The 15,658-nt window shown below is 45.6% G+C and overlaps 1 protein-coding gene across 7 annotated transcripts in view; it reads right to left on the reverse strand.

Annotated features, from left to right (window-relative positions):
• The window catches only part of GBF1 (golgi brefeldin A resistant guanine nucleotide exchange factor 1), a 123,839-nt gene that overhangs the window by 13,979 nt on the left and 94,202 nt on the right, over positions 1 to 15,658 (reverse strand). For 4 of the 7 annotated variants that reach the window (XM_070363801.1, XM_070363800.1, XM_005888064.2 and 1 more), the window contains 13 exons: positions 11,885 to 12,003; positions 11,238 to 11,346; positions 10,673 to 10,733; positions 9,421 to 9,475; positions 5,531 to 5,678; positions 4,980 to 5,203; positions 4,284 to 4,452; positions 3,650 to 3,861; positions 2,917 to 3,015; positions 2,140 to 2,334; positions 1,740 to 1,929; positions 1,008 to 1,148; positions 599 to 687 (listed from right to left, as the gene is read on the reverse strand). In XM_070363801.1, the coding sequence (XP_070219902.1) occupies positions 599 to 687; positions 1,008 to 1,148; positions 1,740 to 1,929; positions 2,140 to 2,334; positions 2,917 to 3,015; positions 3,650 to 3,861; positions 4,284 to 4,452; positions 4,980 to 5,203; positions 5,531 to 5,678; positions 9,421 to 9,475; positions 10,673 to 10,733; positions 11,238 to 11,346; positions 11,885 to 12,003 (1,811 nt within the window). Of the gene's footprint in view, positions 1 to 598; positions 688 to 1,007; positions 1,149 to 1,739; positions 1,930 to 2,139; positions 2,335 to 2,916; positions 3,016 to 3,649; positions 3,862 to 4,283; positions 4,453 to 4,979; positions 5,204 to 5,530; positions 5,679 to 8,593; positions 8,693 to 9,420; positions 9,476 to 10,672; positions 10,734 to 11,237; positions 11,347 to 11,884; positions 12,004 to 15,658 lie in introns of all 7 variants that reach the window. The other 3 variants (XM_005888065.2, XM_005888063.2, XM_070363804.1) reach the window with 2 other exon arrangements.

Consider the following 15,658-nt stretch of genomic DNA (forward strand, 5'->3'; position numbering starts at 1 on the left):
TACAGATTCCCCTTCTTTCTTTGGTTTCCTAGCTCTTAAGGCCCTGGAGTTTGAAAGACAAGGCGAACTAACTGTGACGATACCTTTTTGACTGTCTATCCACAGTTCTGCAATCAAGGGCACATGTAAACCAAAGTCATATAGGCTGGCCTTAAGATGAAGAAGGGTTAAATAGGTTTTCTTTGTATTAAGAAAACCACAAAGCACAGTTATTTGAACTTTACTAAAAGCACCAGAATAAATGTCAATACCCTTTTATTGCCAATGATCACCCCAGAGCTCCAGATGACCAATAACCTTCAGTGACCCACAGGATACCAGTTCCCAGGACTCCTGTCACCACAAGTAACACTTGACTCTCAGTGAGGGAAGCATTTGCCCAGGAGCACACAAAAGGTGGTCCTGATTACATGGCTTAGGAGTAATGAAGGGCTTCAAAGGAGACTGGGGGACTGCTGAAGTCCCAACAAGCACAAAAATTAGCCATAGGAAACTGTTCAGTGAGCTGAAACTCTCCCTTGTTCTCTGAGACGGAACCCCACAGAGAACACCCAGTCAGAGCGGGTAGAGGTTGAGCTCTGGGGATATCTATATGTACCTTCTTTTTGTTTTTAATTTCAATCAACTCCCGTGGATCTGGCAGGAGACAGGAAAATCGAGGTGGCTTCCGGGTAAACTTTTTGTCAGCTAGGAATGGGAGGGAAAGAGTGAAACACCAGTAAGACCTCTTTTACCAGGATAATGACTTTTAGAAGGATCCTGATATACCCTCTAGTGAAAACAAGGATGCCTCAGAAAGTTTCTTGTGCTCATCAGTCTTTCACATCCCTAGAAGTTCTATTTGCTAGGGCTCCCAATGTTCTCCTTCCTCTCTCTGGGTCTGAAGCCAAGGTTAGCGGCCAAGTTCATTTGGGTACTGCCCTCAGGGGTTTCTGCAACCGTCCCCTCTGTTCTCCAACAGGTCTTCAAGCTGAGGGGGCTGAGGAAGATGGACATCCAGTACATACCCCCGGAGTCACCAGCTTCCTCCAGATCACTGCATCCTGGTTTCCCATGTTCTGCTGGCAGCCGCCCTCCACCTGGCAGATTCAGGCCTGCGATGTCTGGGGCCATGCCTGTAGCCTTCCCATCACTGGCTGCTCTCTCAGCTGGTTAAGAGAGAAGAAGCTAAGTGAAGACTGTACTGTAGGTACTGTAGGAAGTCAAGCAGTGCTTCAGGACAATCGAGTCTCAGGCAAAAGAGATCTGCAAGTTCCCACATAGGTCACCAACCCTGACAGGATAAACTCAAGCCCAAATAAGTATTCACTATCCCACATTAGTCAAGCATTAGATTCTATAGTTTAATAAATAGATTACTGAGTCACTTTCCTTGATCTTCTGCACCTCAATCTCAAGGAAAAGTTAGAGAAGATTAATTAGATTTGAGGCAGTTACTGGGAGTAGGAAAAGGAAAGTAGGAAAAGGTCCTATATATCATTTAATCTAAATTCTCTTTTCTCCCCATAAAGAAATAACAATTCGGTAAAAAAGACAAAGTACGGAAGAAGAGAAAGGGAGAAGTCCATGAGTCTGTTAATGTGCCAGTCTGGTCTATGATTCACATCACCAAATCTTAGAAACACAGAATTAGGAGTACTTCAGAGGAAGTAAGGAAAATGTAGGAGAAAGGATTCAGTGAGTAGAGAAGGGATAAACATAGACTCCTGGGATTCTCAAAGAAAAGAAATTCCTCTCACTACTGTTGGCTTCTCGAGTGCCATCTACTGCCTCATAGCCAGGTCTGGCTGCCTCTTTCCTTTCTTGCTGGATAAGGTTGTTGAGGACTTTGGCCTGGCAGTGGGCCTCAGTGCTGTCAATCACTGTCAATAGGGCATCGAGAGACAGCAGATGTGTTGTATAGAGCTGACCAGACACAGGGAAGGCATTCTGGAAAGTAAACAGATCCAGTAGACTTGAGGTTAGAATACTTCTCAAAAAATCCTAAAACTGCCCGTAACTTTTACATTGCTTTGAGAAAATGCCCTTCCTTTTGTTCCCCAACTTTCAAGTGTTTCATTCCCTATATGTACTATCCTCACTACCACCAGAGAGATTTCCTTAATTTTCTTTCTAGAGACCAGTAACAATGCTCAGCACCTTGGACAGCAGCTTGGTGAGCTCTTCAAAGAGGTTGGAGCAGTAGTAGTCACAATCATAGTTGATATAGAGCTCGGTGACAAAGCTGGGGATGTGCCAGAGCTGCACAATAGCCTCCAGTGCCATCTCCTTCATCTCATAAGGCATCTTCGGGTTCTCCACAGTGATGATCTCCATGAGCTTTTTGATGTACATCTGACAATAATCCAGTAATTGCCATTTGGATGGGGAAAGGGTTCAAGATAAGAAGAGGCAAATTAGACAGGAAGCAAATGCTAGCCAGGAAGCATGCATTAAGAGACAACGGTATTCCATACCTAAAGACATTCCTCTCTTTGCCCTTCATGATGGAGTGGGCTGGTTCTCTACCTCGTGCCTGATCCAAAACAAGTTGCCTATTGCCCTTTTTGTGCTCTGTGAGCCTGATCTGCTCCTATTCAGGGTTCCTTTTTGCAATTTTCTGGTGAATTCAGCTTGATCTGCCTGCTTGTGTTGCAAAAGAACTATAGGCAAAAGAGTTGTACCCACTCACAGGGAGGTTACTTGCCCGTTCTACGTTTGGGTTCTCCTATTTTAAAGCCAGGCAGATTTCTCTGGGCTCCTTTTAATTTGACCATGAGGGAGGTTAGCCAGTGAACCAAACTATGGAGGCTAAAAGCACTCTCCTCAGATGCCACTAAATCCCACCCCTGCAGCATGACAAACCTGATCCAAATGAAGGTGTCATACATCTTCCTATTTTTTTTTCCTTCTTTTTTCCAAGTTCAAGAAACTCACCTCTAATTGGAACTTGAGATGCTCCCTCATGCTCTCAAAGAGTAGGAAGCATACCCGAAGGGAAGCAGCATAAAGGTTCAGTCGCTCTACGCTGAGTAGCTGGAGATCACAGTAGGACAGGCCATTAGGTTTCTGAACCTGACTTTGGCTCAACCAAGAGAAGAGCAGGAGAGCAAACTGTGGGAAGTTGCCACCAAGGGAACTCTATATCTGTGCTCTGAGGGAACTCTGTATCCAGCCATTCCTATGTTTCCCCTTGGTTGCCAGCATCCCTGGGGAATTAACGGAGGCCTCTTGACTATCATTAGTGGTCAGTCGGAGAAGGCAATGGCACCCCACTCCAATACTCTTGCCTGGAAAATCCCATGCATGGAGGAGCCTGATAGGCTGCAGTCCATGGGGTTGCTAAGAGTCGGACACGACTGAGCGACTTCCCTTCCACTTTTCACTTTCATGCATTGGAGAAGGAAATGGCAACCCACTCCAGCGTTCTTGCCTGGAGAATCCCAGGGACGGGGGAGCCTGGTGGGCTGCCGTCTATGGGGTCGCACAGAGTCGGACACGACTGAAGCGACTTAGCAGCAGCAGCAGCAGCGGTCAGTAGGGGAGGTAGGTTCTTTCCTGGGTCCTATACTCTTCACACGAATCAGCCAAACCTCCCTGTGTCCCTGGCCCTTAAGAGACCCTGAAAAAAAGCCAGGGGCTTGGCGCCCCTCTAGAAATCCAGTCTTACCTGGAATAAGTGGCGGCACATCTCATCCTTGATGAGGCCCAAGAGGGTTTGGCACTGGGCTATGGGGGCAGACTCAAGAGCCACTGTGAGCAGATGCAGTCCCATGTGGATCATAACCTCGGAGTTGTGGCGGTCATGTGGGTTGGTGAGGGAGATGAGAAAGCGGAAGAGCTCACGGATGCAGGGAAGACCATACGGGACCAAAGCTGTGCCTGGGAAAGGCCAGGAGGGAAGTGGGATTGCTAAGAAACTGGCTCAATCACAGGACTAACCTGCCCTGTATTATACAGAATATTTCAGATAAGTGATTCTCTTCTGGAAAAAAAAAAAATTTTTTTTTCTAGGGCAGTAGGGAGACTAGTCTCACTTATTGAAGGGAATCAGAATTGATGATCCCACCTTTCTGTTAGAAGTCTCAAGCTTCTATTCTTCCCTTTCACTTCCTATTGTTAACCAAACTCCCTCTCTGTGTAAGCTAGGGAAGGGCTCCATCCAACAGTCCTCTGGCTTGATTCCATTTCCTCACTAGAAAATAGCCTAGGAGATTGCTAGAAGACCCCCTGGATCTAGGATGGTTTAGGGTCAGACAGCTTAGTGAGTTGGATAGGGGAAAAGCCTGTCTGAGAGTACTCACCTTCTTTCTGAGAGGACTGTGTAAAGCGCACGCCCCGGGGATTGACGTAATCCATGTCGTGGACAGAGGCGGAGTCAGAGTGGTCAGCAGGGGATGAACACTCCTCTAACACTTCAGGGATGGATTCCACAGATGTTGATTGGGCCTTTTCCACATGGGCCCCTTCCTGCTATGACCAGTTATGGGGAGGATATAGGAAAAAGGATGAGGCAAGAGCAACTTGGAACTTATTTCCCTTAAGTCTCTGTCCTCCAAGTGTCTCTAATGGACTGTGGGTACAGTGCCAGCTCAGTGGGCTATGAATCACTGCAAGATGGTTTAGGGAAGGAGTATGACGAAGGACTCAGAAAACATCACCTGAGGCAACACTGACCTATGGTGACTAGAACCCCATACCAACAGAGGACCTCAGGGGCTTGGGATTTAGATCATTAACATCCAGAAAAAGCCATGGCCAGCATCCTCACCTTTGCCAAGTACTGCCTGTATGCGTAACTTGAAAATCCCGGGAGCTACCCACCACAGTGAGTCATGCTATGTATTCTTCCTAGGCAGCACAGCTAATTCTAGGAAACAGGGAAGAACCCCCACTGCCCCAACCTTCTTGTGAACCAAGGCCTGGATAAAGGAGCCAAGGGATCAAGCCAATTCCCACAGCAGAAGACTGCACAGGGATCTTTAGAATCAAAGCCATACCTGTGGCTCAGGTTGCTCGGGAACCCCCAGCTCACTGCTGCCAGACTCTGCAACTGTGCTGTACCCTGGAGAGCCAGGCTGCTCCAGGTCAGTGAGGTCCTCTTTGGAGGTGGTCTGGGAAGAGAACTCCAGACCACTGTCAGTAGAGGGGCTGACCACTGCTGAGGCAGTTTCTGAACTTGCAGAGGAGATGGGAGTGGGTACATCAATGAAGGGCATGCCACCTGCCAAATAAAGTAAGTAAAGCTTAAAGAAAAGAGACTCTGGGAAACACCTACCCTCCATGGTACCGTTTGTTTGCTTGTTTTTGCCTAGACTGCATATGCTGGTCTCTAAAGTAGTCATAGTCCCACTGGAAGGAGAACAACCTTAAGTCACTGCAGAATTGCTAAATGGTCACAGTGTGACCTGACCTGGAATTTTTCCTTTTTGCTCTCTGCAGAAGGACCAAAGTGCCTCAGTTAGTTGGTCTTCACTGACACAATTCCTGAGAGAGATAGGAGCTTTTCTTCTACCTATTCCAATCAGAAGAAGCAGCTCAAGGTACTCACCACTGAGGTTAGAGGATAAGGTGGTTCCACTGGAGGTGGGCTGCTCTGAACCTGGTATGACTTTGGTCATATGGCGTGGGGCCCGGGGAGATCTCTTCTGTTTCTTCCACTTAGATGAATCACTCATGCCTCCTGCTCTCATTTTCAGCTGGAAATATCATACCTCATTAGCCCTGATATTCAAATTAGGATTCTATCCCTAGAAATCTCCCTTCTTTAGTTCTACTGGTCCCTAGAAAATAGCCTATACACCACATCTGTACCCAAGTAACAATTGAGACCATCAGAGCACAGTCCTAGTCCTCTAGCTGGCCTTCTACATTTGCCACTTTAAAGGTCAGCCTGGGAGCCTCCAAGTGCAAGGTGACATTCTGTTTTTAGGCTGGTCATTGCTAAGGTCAATCCTCACACATCACTCTGCTTCCTTGAATCCCAGGTGGCCATCCTGAGCCCTGTAGATGGTGCCCGACCCTTGTGCAGAAAGGGTAAGGGCAGGGGTCCTTTGCCAGAAGCTTCAGATCTACAGGCCCTGGATCCCTGGCCTTTCCTCCTCAACTACCTGCATAGAAGCCTTTGACTCCTAGTTCTTACCCAGCTATGAGAGCCTACTTCTTCCCAGCCAAATGCTTAGCTTTCCTATTACTTCATGAACTGGGCCTAGATCCTAACCACATCCCTCATGCTTGATTGTCTACATCAAACAGGTCAAAGGTTCATTCCTTGGAATTATGGAAGGAGTGGTATCCCAGCTGACTTGTGGAGTTAAGGATGAAAGGTCATGTCAGGCTGCTGCTCTGGTACTCCCAATTTCAGTATATAAATGAGCCCTCCTGTCCTTTTCACTGTTGGGTCTTTCTAGAAGCAACTTTATGCTTTCAGATGCTAAGACTACTGGTTTCTTAGACTCTTGCTCTATTCCATTTCCCTCTCTCTTGCTATATTTCTATCCCTCCTATAGCTTCTTTTTAGTCACAAAGGAAAACTTTTATCACCTGTTGACTACTTTAGGGTATAAATTTTCATGCATTTTTTTCTACCCTAAGTTCACAGCTACTTTGTTTAGGCTCATTTCATTTTCTTAATCCTGATGCCTTCTCAGTTATGGTTTGAATCCAATCCCACTTCAGTTCTATCAAACTATTCCTAGACTGATGGACCATTCCTGGGATGGGCAATAAAAATTCTCTTCTAGGAACCATTAGCATGACTCTAAAAGAGAGTAGAAACAATTTTTCTCCCTGCCTCTTTCTAAAGGCTGAATATACCCATGTTATCCTTGGCCTATTCAATTCCTTCTGCTATCTGAGGGATAGGCCCCCCTTCTTCCCCCAAGCCCTCCAGAATTTGGCTAACCTTTGATGTTTTGCTTAGAAAGCACGTTATTTTTTCCCTCCCTACCCATATCTCCACCCATAAAGGAGAGAGGCCCAACAGCTGAGCCCCACTTCCAGCTCTTAGTAACATAGCAACAGCCTAGCATTGGATTTACACTTTTTGTCCCTGCATCTCCTAAATGCCAGCAGTCATATGCCTAGAATAGAGCTTCAAGTGCTCTGAGTACTGCGGTTCCTGTGGTAAGCAGGAACCAGGATGCTCCCTCCGGGAACCACTGAAGCTCATCTGGGTCAAGTCCATGGCAAAAGAAAGTTCTGGAGGTAAGAATCAGTCAAACATACAGATAGGCCAGAAGTCCAAGAGATCAATGAGGGAAAACAGGAAGCTCCTGGCTTAAACTGGAAACTGTCACTGAGCTCCAAAAAACACTCACATCTGGGCTGACTTGTGTGAGATATCTTTTCTCTCCAGGTGGCTCCCCAATTTCAGGAATTCCAGGTAGTCCCACTTTCACTGAGAAGCTAGTCACTGAAATTCCTTCCCACACTAGGATCATATCACTGTCTCCTTCTCCATCCTCTGCAGAGGCAGCTTTAACCTGATCATTTCAATGAGTGTTCTCTGCCTCTTGGCTGGAGTAAGAATTGAGAGGCTGCCAGTTCTTACAAGTGTCTCAGTCCTTTAAAAGTATAGCTGTGCTCCCTGTTCTAAGATCCTAAAGTGGGGGCTGGGGTGAACAGTTCATGAAACTCTTCATCACCTTTTCCATATAATTTTACTTCCAACGGACAATACAAGCTTTATTTAAAAACAGGGGGCAGGTTCCAGCTTAATAAGCATGGCAAAACACAGGGTAGCCACTGAAGAGAGCTGCAACTTGAGACTAGGCAAGCACACAAATGAAACTTTGAGACGAAGCATGCAGCGAGAACACAGGCCTGCGGACTGCCAAGTGCACACACAGTCCATCTTCAGTGACCTCAATGTCCACAGCTACACCTCTAGCATGCACACTCTTGGGATAGCTTAGATAGCCCATACTGCCTTCTTTCCTTCTCCTTCCTAAAGCAGGGATACGGGGATTACAGTAATCTTTAGCTTGCACCTCTTCTAAGTTCCCCTACTTCTCAAGGACAGAGGGTCCCCTGGCAGATTACAAAGTATTTCCAGTGTCCTGGGCTAACCTGGGACCTGGCTCCTTTTCATCCATCTAGAGTCCTAAATTTTAGAATGACTCCTTTAATAGTAACCAAGAAGAAAAAGACCTCAACCAGACAGACTACCCTTTCCCTCAAAACCAAGTTCAATTATCCAGCTAGAATCAAGGACTACGCTTAAGCTTTTTAATGCCAGCTCTGAGACAGAGAGAGAGTAGAAAAGTGAAGGGTCTTATTTGACGGTCCCTCATAGTTCCCCTAGAAATGGTAGATATTAGGCCTCCTCACAAGATGGCAGCAGGACCCAGGCTCTCTATCTAGGTTCACTACACAATGTGTTACCAGTTCAAGGCTTCCTTCTGCCTCCAGGCAGCCAGATGCCCCATGAAAATTCCCAACACTGCAAAGTTACAAACCCATGCAGCTCTTCCAAAGCTGTGAGGTATTACTAGGGAGGGGTAAATTGTGCTCTACACAGAGGACATGGGACCCAGATGTTACATATAAAAAATAAACATTTAAATAAATAAATTAATTAAAAGGGGGTAAGGAGAGGGAGAGGGAGAGAGACCTTGAGGTTCTTAAAGAGTAGTACCCTCTCTAACTGGTTCAGGGCTTTGGTCTGCTCCCCACTACTTAGCTCCAGTTTGTTGAGGAGACATGGAGAAATCTGTGAAAGACAGGCAAACGAACGATTTAAACAGAGTGAAATAAACTCAGACACAAGCCAACAGGGCACAGGGCAGGAATGGGGATGGATGGCAGGGGAAATGGGAAGGTCAGGTTCATGCACCAAATAGCCCAGGGTCAGCTTCAAGGGCAGAAGCTCGTAGGGCTGCAAGCAGAATCCTCATCAGAGGCCTGTGAAGTCCAGGGCTTCAGTTTAAGATAGAAAGAGGCCATTCTTCTGAACACCATTCTTCTCCTAGCAGTTTGAGAACCTTCTGGTCTGGAGTCAGACTTGATTTATCTTGTCAGAGGCTAGCCCAAGCATAAGCCCAGTCTAATCCAGTATCAGGGGATTTTAGGTATAGCCTCTCTAGGCCTCCTACCTGCTGACAAGACTGGGCCCTGAGGGGATGGCAGGACTTTCACCTTTATCAGCATACATTTTTTGCCCAGCCTGATGGGCCTCACCCAGTTTCCATGAAGGACTGGCTCACTAGCTTATATGGTGGGTCAACAAAGATAGGCTAGAAAGGAAAGGCTGGGGAAGGAGAGGTACTTGGGAAAGAGGTACCTGGAAAATTTCTTGGTAAATGAGTGATAACTATTTCTAGATTCCAAGCAAACCTGTCTAGGCAAAAGCATACTTTTGCTAAGCAAGGGTATCCAGGAAAATCCCAATAGCACAGAAGCTGGGAGATTGAAGTCTGGGTGAGGGATAGCAGATCATACCTTTTTCATGTTGGTCCCCATATAGTTCTTGGGTTCTTCTTTAAACTGAGGTAACCTGTAAGATAAGAAAATCCCATGGACTGTAATTAGGGATAACAACAAATATTCCCCTTCATTTCAGCCACAGCCCAAAGACGCTCTAGGTCAGAGTCTCTTAGGAAAAGCTAGAAAAAGAAACAGGCTCATTTCACCCTTTTCAGAGCTTCATCGAAGGGCCACAGAAATTGAGGAACACGGAACACAGACACGTTCTAAAAAAGAAGGTAGATGTCATGAGGGAAAGGTGACTAAGTATCCCTGGAGTGCAAAGGCTCTTTTCATCTTTAAACTGATACTCTCCTGCTTGTATTCACCTGGCAGATATTGCTGAAAGGCATGATATGGGGAGAGGGCAGTCTATTAAAACCCCAGGAGACTGGGCATAGGGTCAGAAGTGAATGGCAGATGAAGTTTTGAAACCAGTAAATTTGAACCTGAGAAGTAGGAAACAATTAGCAGCAGGGTCCAGAGGCAAATCTAGTCTGTGGGTAATAAGGATTATTATTTATAGATTTGAGAACAAAAATAAATCCCAGGGGGAAATGTGTGTGTGTGTGTGTGTGTGTGTGTGTGTGTGTGTGTGTGTTTTAATAGACTATTTAAAAAAGCAATCTTAGTTTCACAGTACACTGATTTCCTATAAAACCCTTGCTCCCCTACATGCATAACCTCCTCCATCATCGATATCCCTTAGGGGAAGCTGTAAAGCGCTCGCCTCAGGGCTAAGATGAGGGCCTTGATGAGGATAACCAATGGTTTTGGATTGCAAGGATACAGGACTTTCAGTGTTCAAATGAGGACAGACAGTTCAGGCAAACCAGGATTGTTGGTTACCCTAGCCTTGGTCCTTCCTCACAGAAACTGGACTGAGCTCTGGGAGCTCAGCAACCTGCTCCAGGCTCCCTTGAGTTTGGCTTCCTCTCTGGGTTTCCTTTCCCAGCTGCTACTTGCACAGAAACTGACACAAGTCTGGGAGGCAGAAGTTCTGTCAGCCTAGATCAAATAACCCTCTGCTTCCCTCTGAGGCCAAGCCAGCTCCCTCCTCCTTCTCCCTTGCATGGTAACCCTGGGCCCAGGGAACTATTCCCATCCACAATCTCAGTAGCCTCTGATGTGGCTGTGGGGTTGGCCAGGTCCCTGAAGTGGCTGTGTGGAAGCAGGCAGGCTCAAGAGGCCTGGGCAGCCGGGCTGAAGCAAACAGCAGCAGGTTTACCTTGTGAAGAGCAGCTGCACCATGTCTACGAGAGTGTGCTCTGCGGATTTTCTCAATAACTCTGCACAGGCAAAAACAAATAACACAGGTGTCATTACTTGCCGTGCTATTATCAGGAGGCTTCTCAGAGCAGACTCCCCTCCAAACCTTGTTTACTAAGGATTATACCAAACTTATTAAAACCAGCTCCAGCTCAGCCTGGCAGCCTTAACTTCACTGACCCACTAGATGGCACTACTGAGTCAGGAAAAAAAGGCACAAGGATATGTTCTCAGGGGTTGTAGGCTGGTGTCAATCCCAGAAACCTCAAGGGAAGATCTGGTTCTGGGCTAAGTCAGTCTGCGATCTAGCCCAATTCCTGTCCTGGCACAAAGAGTTAAAGTCTCTTCTAGCCACAAAACAAATTGTCAAGTACAGATACTTCAAGATCCCTATGGCTCCACAAGGTAGATGATGGAGAAGTCATGAGTTTTCTGTCTCTCTGGGGTTCAGAGACAGCATCTATATTTATACTCACAGATACTGCCCTTAGGAATGATGAAGGGCCCAGTATTCAAGCACCTACCACTGAGCCTCATTTCAAAGCAGATCCGGAAGCAAGACTGCATAATCTCACACACAGATTCATTGGTTAGGTGGGCACCTACTGGGGTCAGCAACAGAGTCCGCAGTACCTACCAGGAAGAAAAAGGAGACACTATGATAAACAAGGCAGGCTGGGTGAAGAAGGGTGTATATGAGGGGAGAGAAAGTGCCTCCTGTTTCTCTAGTCTCCTATGGAAGCGCTCAGGGGTGAGAAAGAGGTTAGCAAGAATGCTGACCTTGCTTCGGCTTGGTGCTGGTGGTCCAGTCTCTCAGAAGCTTATCTTAGGAGCTGTGTCTTTACATTATATGACCTCGACATAGCTCAGCACTCATTTCTGCCCTAGCCCACAAACCCAATGGATGGATGGCACAGATACAGTCTGCCAGAGGTACAAGTGTATTAAGGGTTCTGGTTATTTGATATCAATATCAAATTTAAAGCTTTTAATTATTTTCCTTAGAAAAAGCTTTTACTTTGGGTACGGAGCAGCTTGTTTGGAAACACAGTAGCTCTCCAAGCCTCAGTGGAGTCAAAACACAGCTTCACATTGCTGGCAGGCTCCGGTAAGTAGGGCCGGAGGCACCAGCTCCTGGCCATTAGCCTAATTGCTGTTCCCCTCCGTTTACCTGAAGGATTTTCATCAGGACAACCTCATCGCTGGCAGGATCTGTGCCCACAAAACGGGCATGGGTGACAGCATCTGCCATGTTCTCCATGCCCTCTGCTGTGCCCTCATGGCTGGGATCTGCTCCAGCAAAGAAAAAAAAAGAAAGGATATGAAGAGGAGAGACAAAAAGTCAAGACGTCCTGTGTAGGGTCTATTTTGAGAGACTTTAGTTTTCTCCTTTTTAATTCTCTAACCCATGGCTCCCTGAATTACCTGAGAGTTTTTGCCCGTAACTGGCTGATATATGTTGTGCCCATCCCAGCACAAACGCTACCGTGTAAAAGTGGTTCTCAATCATATATCATAATCATCTGGAGAGCTTGTAAAAAATAAAAATTGCTGGCCCACACCCCAAATTTTTGATTTAGTAGGTCTAGAATGGGGCCTGAGAATCTGCATTTCTAACTAGATTCCAGGTGAAGTTAGTGCTGCTGGTCAGGGGACCACACTTGGGAATCACTGGTGTAAAGGTACTCACTTGATAGAGGAAGGACCTGGAAATTTGAGGTTTTGGCCCAGAGCAAGTGCCTGGGAGGGCCAGAGCTTTGAATGCCAAGGTTGTAGCCTTTCTCTTTTCATGTGTTCTCTTTCAACACATCTATCTGATTGCTTTTGGAATGCAGTCTTCTGGTGCAACTGAGGTAGGGGAGTAGAGGTAAAAAATGGACAGTCACTGCTGCCAATATGCAGATCTGGGTGCCCATTACAGCAAATCAGAGAGCACTTCCTGCTTTGGTTTCATGCTTATTAAAAACAGTATGTCATGGACAAGAATCCCTAACTAAAGATTAAGGAGTGACAGGGGACAAACTGAAGAGGACTGGAGGCTAGCTAACTGGGAAGCAAGAGAGAAGAAGACCTTAAACTGTGAATAAGAGGAGAGATGCCAGCTCTGACAACCAGCACAGGGGTAGAAGCTAACACAAATGTTGCCAAGGAGGAAGCTGGTCCCATTCATAATTTAAATACCCATAAGGAGTAGACAAAGAGGTGACTTCCATCAAGGCTTACAAAGGTCCTCCAGGCAAGCCTGGATTGTTCTTGGGGGGCACAAATAGGAAAAAAAAGATGGGACTATGACAAAAACTTTGTGAGTAACAGAGAAAACTGCTCCAGAGGTGACATGGTGTAAGGTAAGAGAATCTCCTAGTTTGAAAGTGTAGGAATTAGAAGAAATTCTCCATTCTCTTTCCTTGTACCTGACAATAATGGAGTTCCTGAATTTGAAGCTCAGGGGATGGCTGAGAAACCAGAACATTTCTCTTCCAACAATGAGCCAGAACACTTTCATCAATGTGATTGGTTTTCATTTTTCTCTTCCGTCCTGGTTAGTCTCCGATACCTGGTCAAAGACTCTCACTGTCCTATTTACTTCATGCCTCTACTCAGCATCATGAATGGCTACTTTAGAGGTCATGCAGAAGGAAGCCAATTTCACGATGATCTATAGTAGAGGAAGTGACCCAGCTCCTTCTATTACCCAACTCTCCATATTTCCCCCAATCAATACAGAAAATCCTATACTCTCAAGGCAGTTGCCTGAATCCTCTCTCACAGGCCTGCTGGACAGAGTCCACAAAAGGACCTTTCCTTGCTCAGAAAATCCAGGACCTTCTTGGTGCTGTGTGGGTGTTTCAGAGCTCCTAGTGAATGGCAGCCTTGCTCTCACTGCACAAACTTCTGGGGGTTTATTTCTTCCCTTCTTTCAGTAACCTCCCTAGTTAAAGTGGTTTAAGCTCTACTGATCTTTTTGTGGCCCTTATCCTCTGAGCTTGAATGAAGTAGCAAACAATTTTCTAAAAAGGCAAGTGCAAGTGACAGGTCCTTAGAACCACACAGGCAGGGCCTCACAAGCCAGGCAATCAGAAACACAAATCCTGATCTGGCAGCTGTGTGGGGCCAAATAAAAGGCTGGTCTTTGGAGTAGGATCTAAAATAATCCTAGAAACCTTCATGACAGGATTGAGAGATGGAGGGCAGTTCCTTCAAGAGGGGTAGCCTAAACAAAAAATTGGTCCACTTAACAGACCTTATCTTCTCCAGAACCTCTTCTTTAGAATCTCCTCCTTTCCCGGCCACCCTGGAGAAGACTGCAGGGAAATTTGCCAATCTCATCTCCTTTGCCTTCTGGCTTTCATACACTCCTTCCTGTTCCTTTTCTCATGCCCACTGCAATCACCACCTCCAGCATTCTCTTTTCCCACCACAGGAAACTCCAGTGACCAGCTGGCCTGAGGTCTCCAATGACCAGCCTGTCTGCCAAGCCAAGAAAGGCAAGAGAGTAACACTGACAAAAGAGCAGAGGGAAAAGGCACAGAGGGCAGCTACTGGAGGCCATGAAGAGAGATGACCTGCAGGTGGTGCTCAGGGCAAGGCTCTAAGCAGCTGGGCCTGATTTTTGTTTAGGACAAGTATGAAGCTAGGACCACGGTGCCTGGAGAAGCTGATGCCCCTATTCAGAACCTAGCTGCACCAGCATATTTGCTCCCAATCCTGAATGCTTCAACTAAACAATCCAATTTTCTAGAAAAGATAAAGGGTTTTCTTGCCTTGAACTGAAGGTCATTTTCCTTTCTTGCTAAGCTTCTACTTTTCCTGTCCCCCTAGTTAGAAATAAGGACAGCTGCCTGTGTTCTATGTTCCTCACGACTGCACATGGGCAGACAACATGAGAAAAAGAATTCAGGGTTTTGAGTGACAAAATCAACTAAAAATAAATTTTAAAAATACACCATAAACAAATTCAGAGACAAACAATAGACTAGATAAAACATTTGGGCTAGATTGAGAGAAATCTGTAACACTATAATAGATAATGGGTTAATATTCTCACTATACAAAGAACTTCTACAAACTGATAAGAAAAACAAAGACAACTCAATAAAAGAGAAGACATTCAAATTTCAAGTACAGGAATCTGTCATACAAAAGGAAATTTTATAATAAAGCTATGTGAACAAGGAAGCTTATTTCAGTATTATTGATAATGGCTCAAAATAAGAAACAATTTGAGCTTCCCTGGTAGGCTAGTGGTTAAGAATCGCCTGTCAATGCAGGAGAAATGAATTTGATCCCTGGTCTGGGAAGATTCCACATGTCCCTGAGCAACTAAGCCCATGCCACAACGACTGAGCCAGCGTGCCCATGTGTCTAGGGCCTCTGCTTCCCAACAAGGGAAGCCATCACAATGAGAAGCCGGTGCACCACAACGGAGAGTAGCCTGGGCTCACCACAACTGGCGAAAGCCCACGTGCAGCAAGGAAGACCCAGCACAGCCAAAAAGAAATAAATCTTTTCTAAAAAAAAGACAGAAACAACCTAAATATTAAATATTCTCCAGTAAGAGAATGATTGAGTGAACTGTGTTATATCTATACTATAGAAATTATACAGCTACCAAAAAGAAAAAAATCTTACCAGGGACTGAGGGGTAGGGGAAATGGTGTATTATTACTTAATGGTTAGAATTTCTTGTCTGGTATGATGAAAAAGTTTGAGAAACAGATGGTGGGGATGGCTGTACAACACTGTGAATGTAGTTAATACCACTGAATTATATACTTTAATATGGCAAATTTTATATTATGTATATTTTATTACAATAAAAAAAGAACATACAAACTTCCAGTTATACGATTAGTAAGTTCTGGGGATGTAGTGTACAGCATGATGACTATAGTTAACAATGCTATGTTGTATGTTTGAAAGCTGCTGAGACAACAGATCTTAAAAG

The sequence above is a fragment of the Bos mutus genome, chromosome 26 (assembly GCF_027580195.1).
Source record: "Bos mutus isolate GX-2022 chromosome 26, NWIPB_WYAK_1.1, whole genome shotgun sequence".
Taxonomy (NCBI): Eukaryota; Metazoa; Chordata; class Mammalia; order Artiodactyla; family Bovidae; genus Bos; species Bos mutus.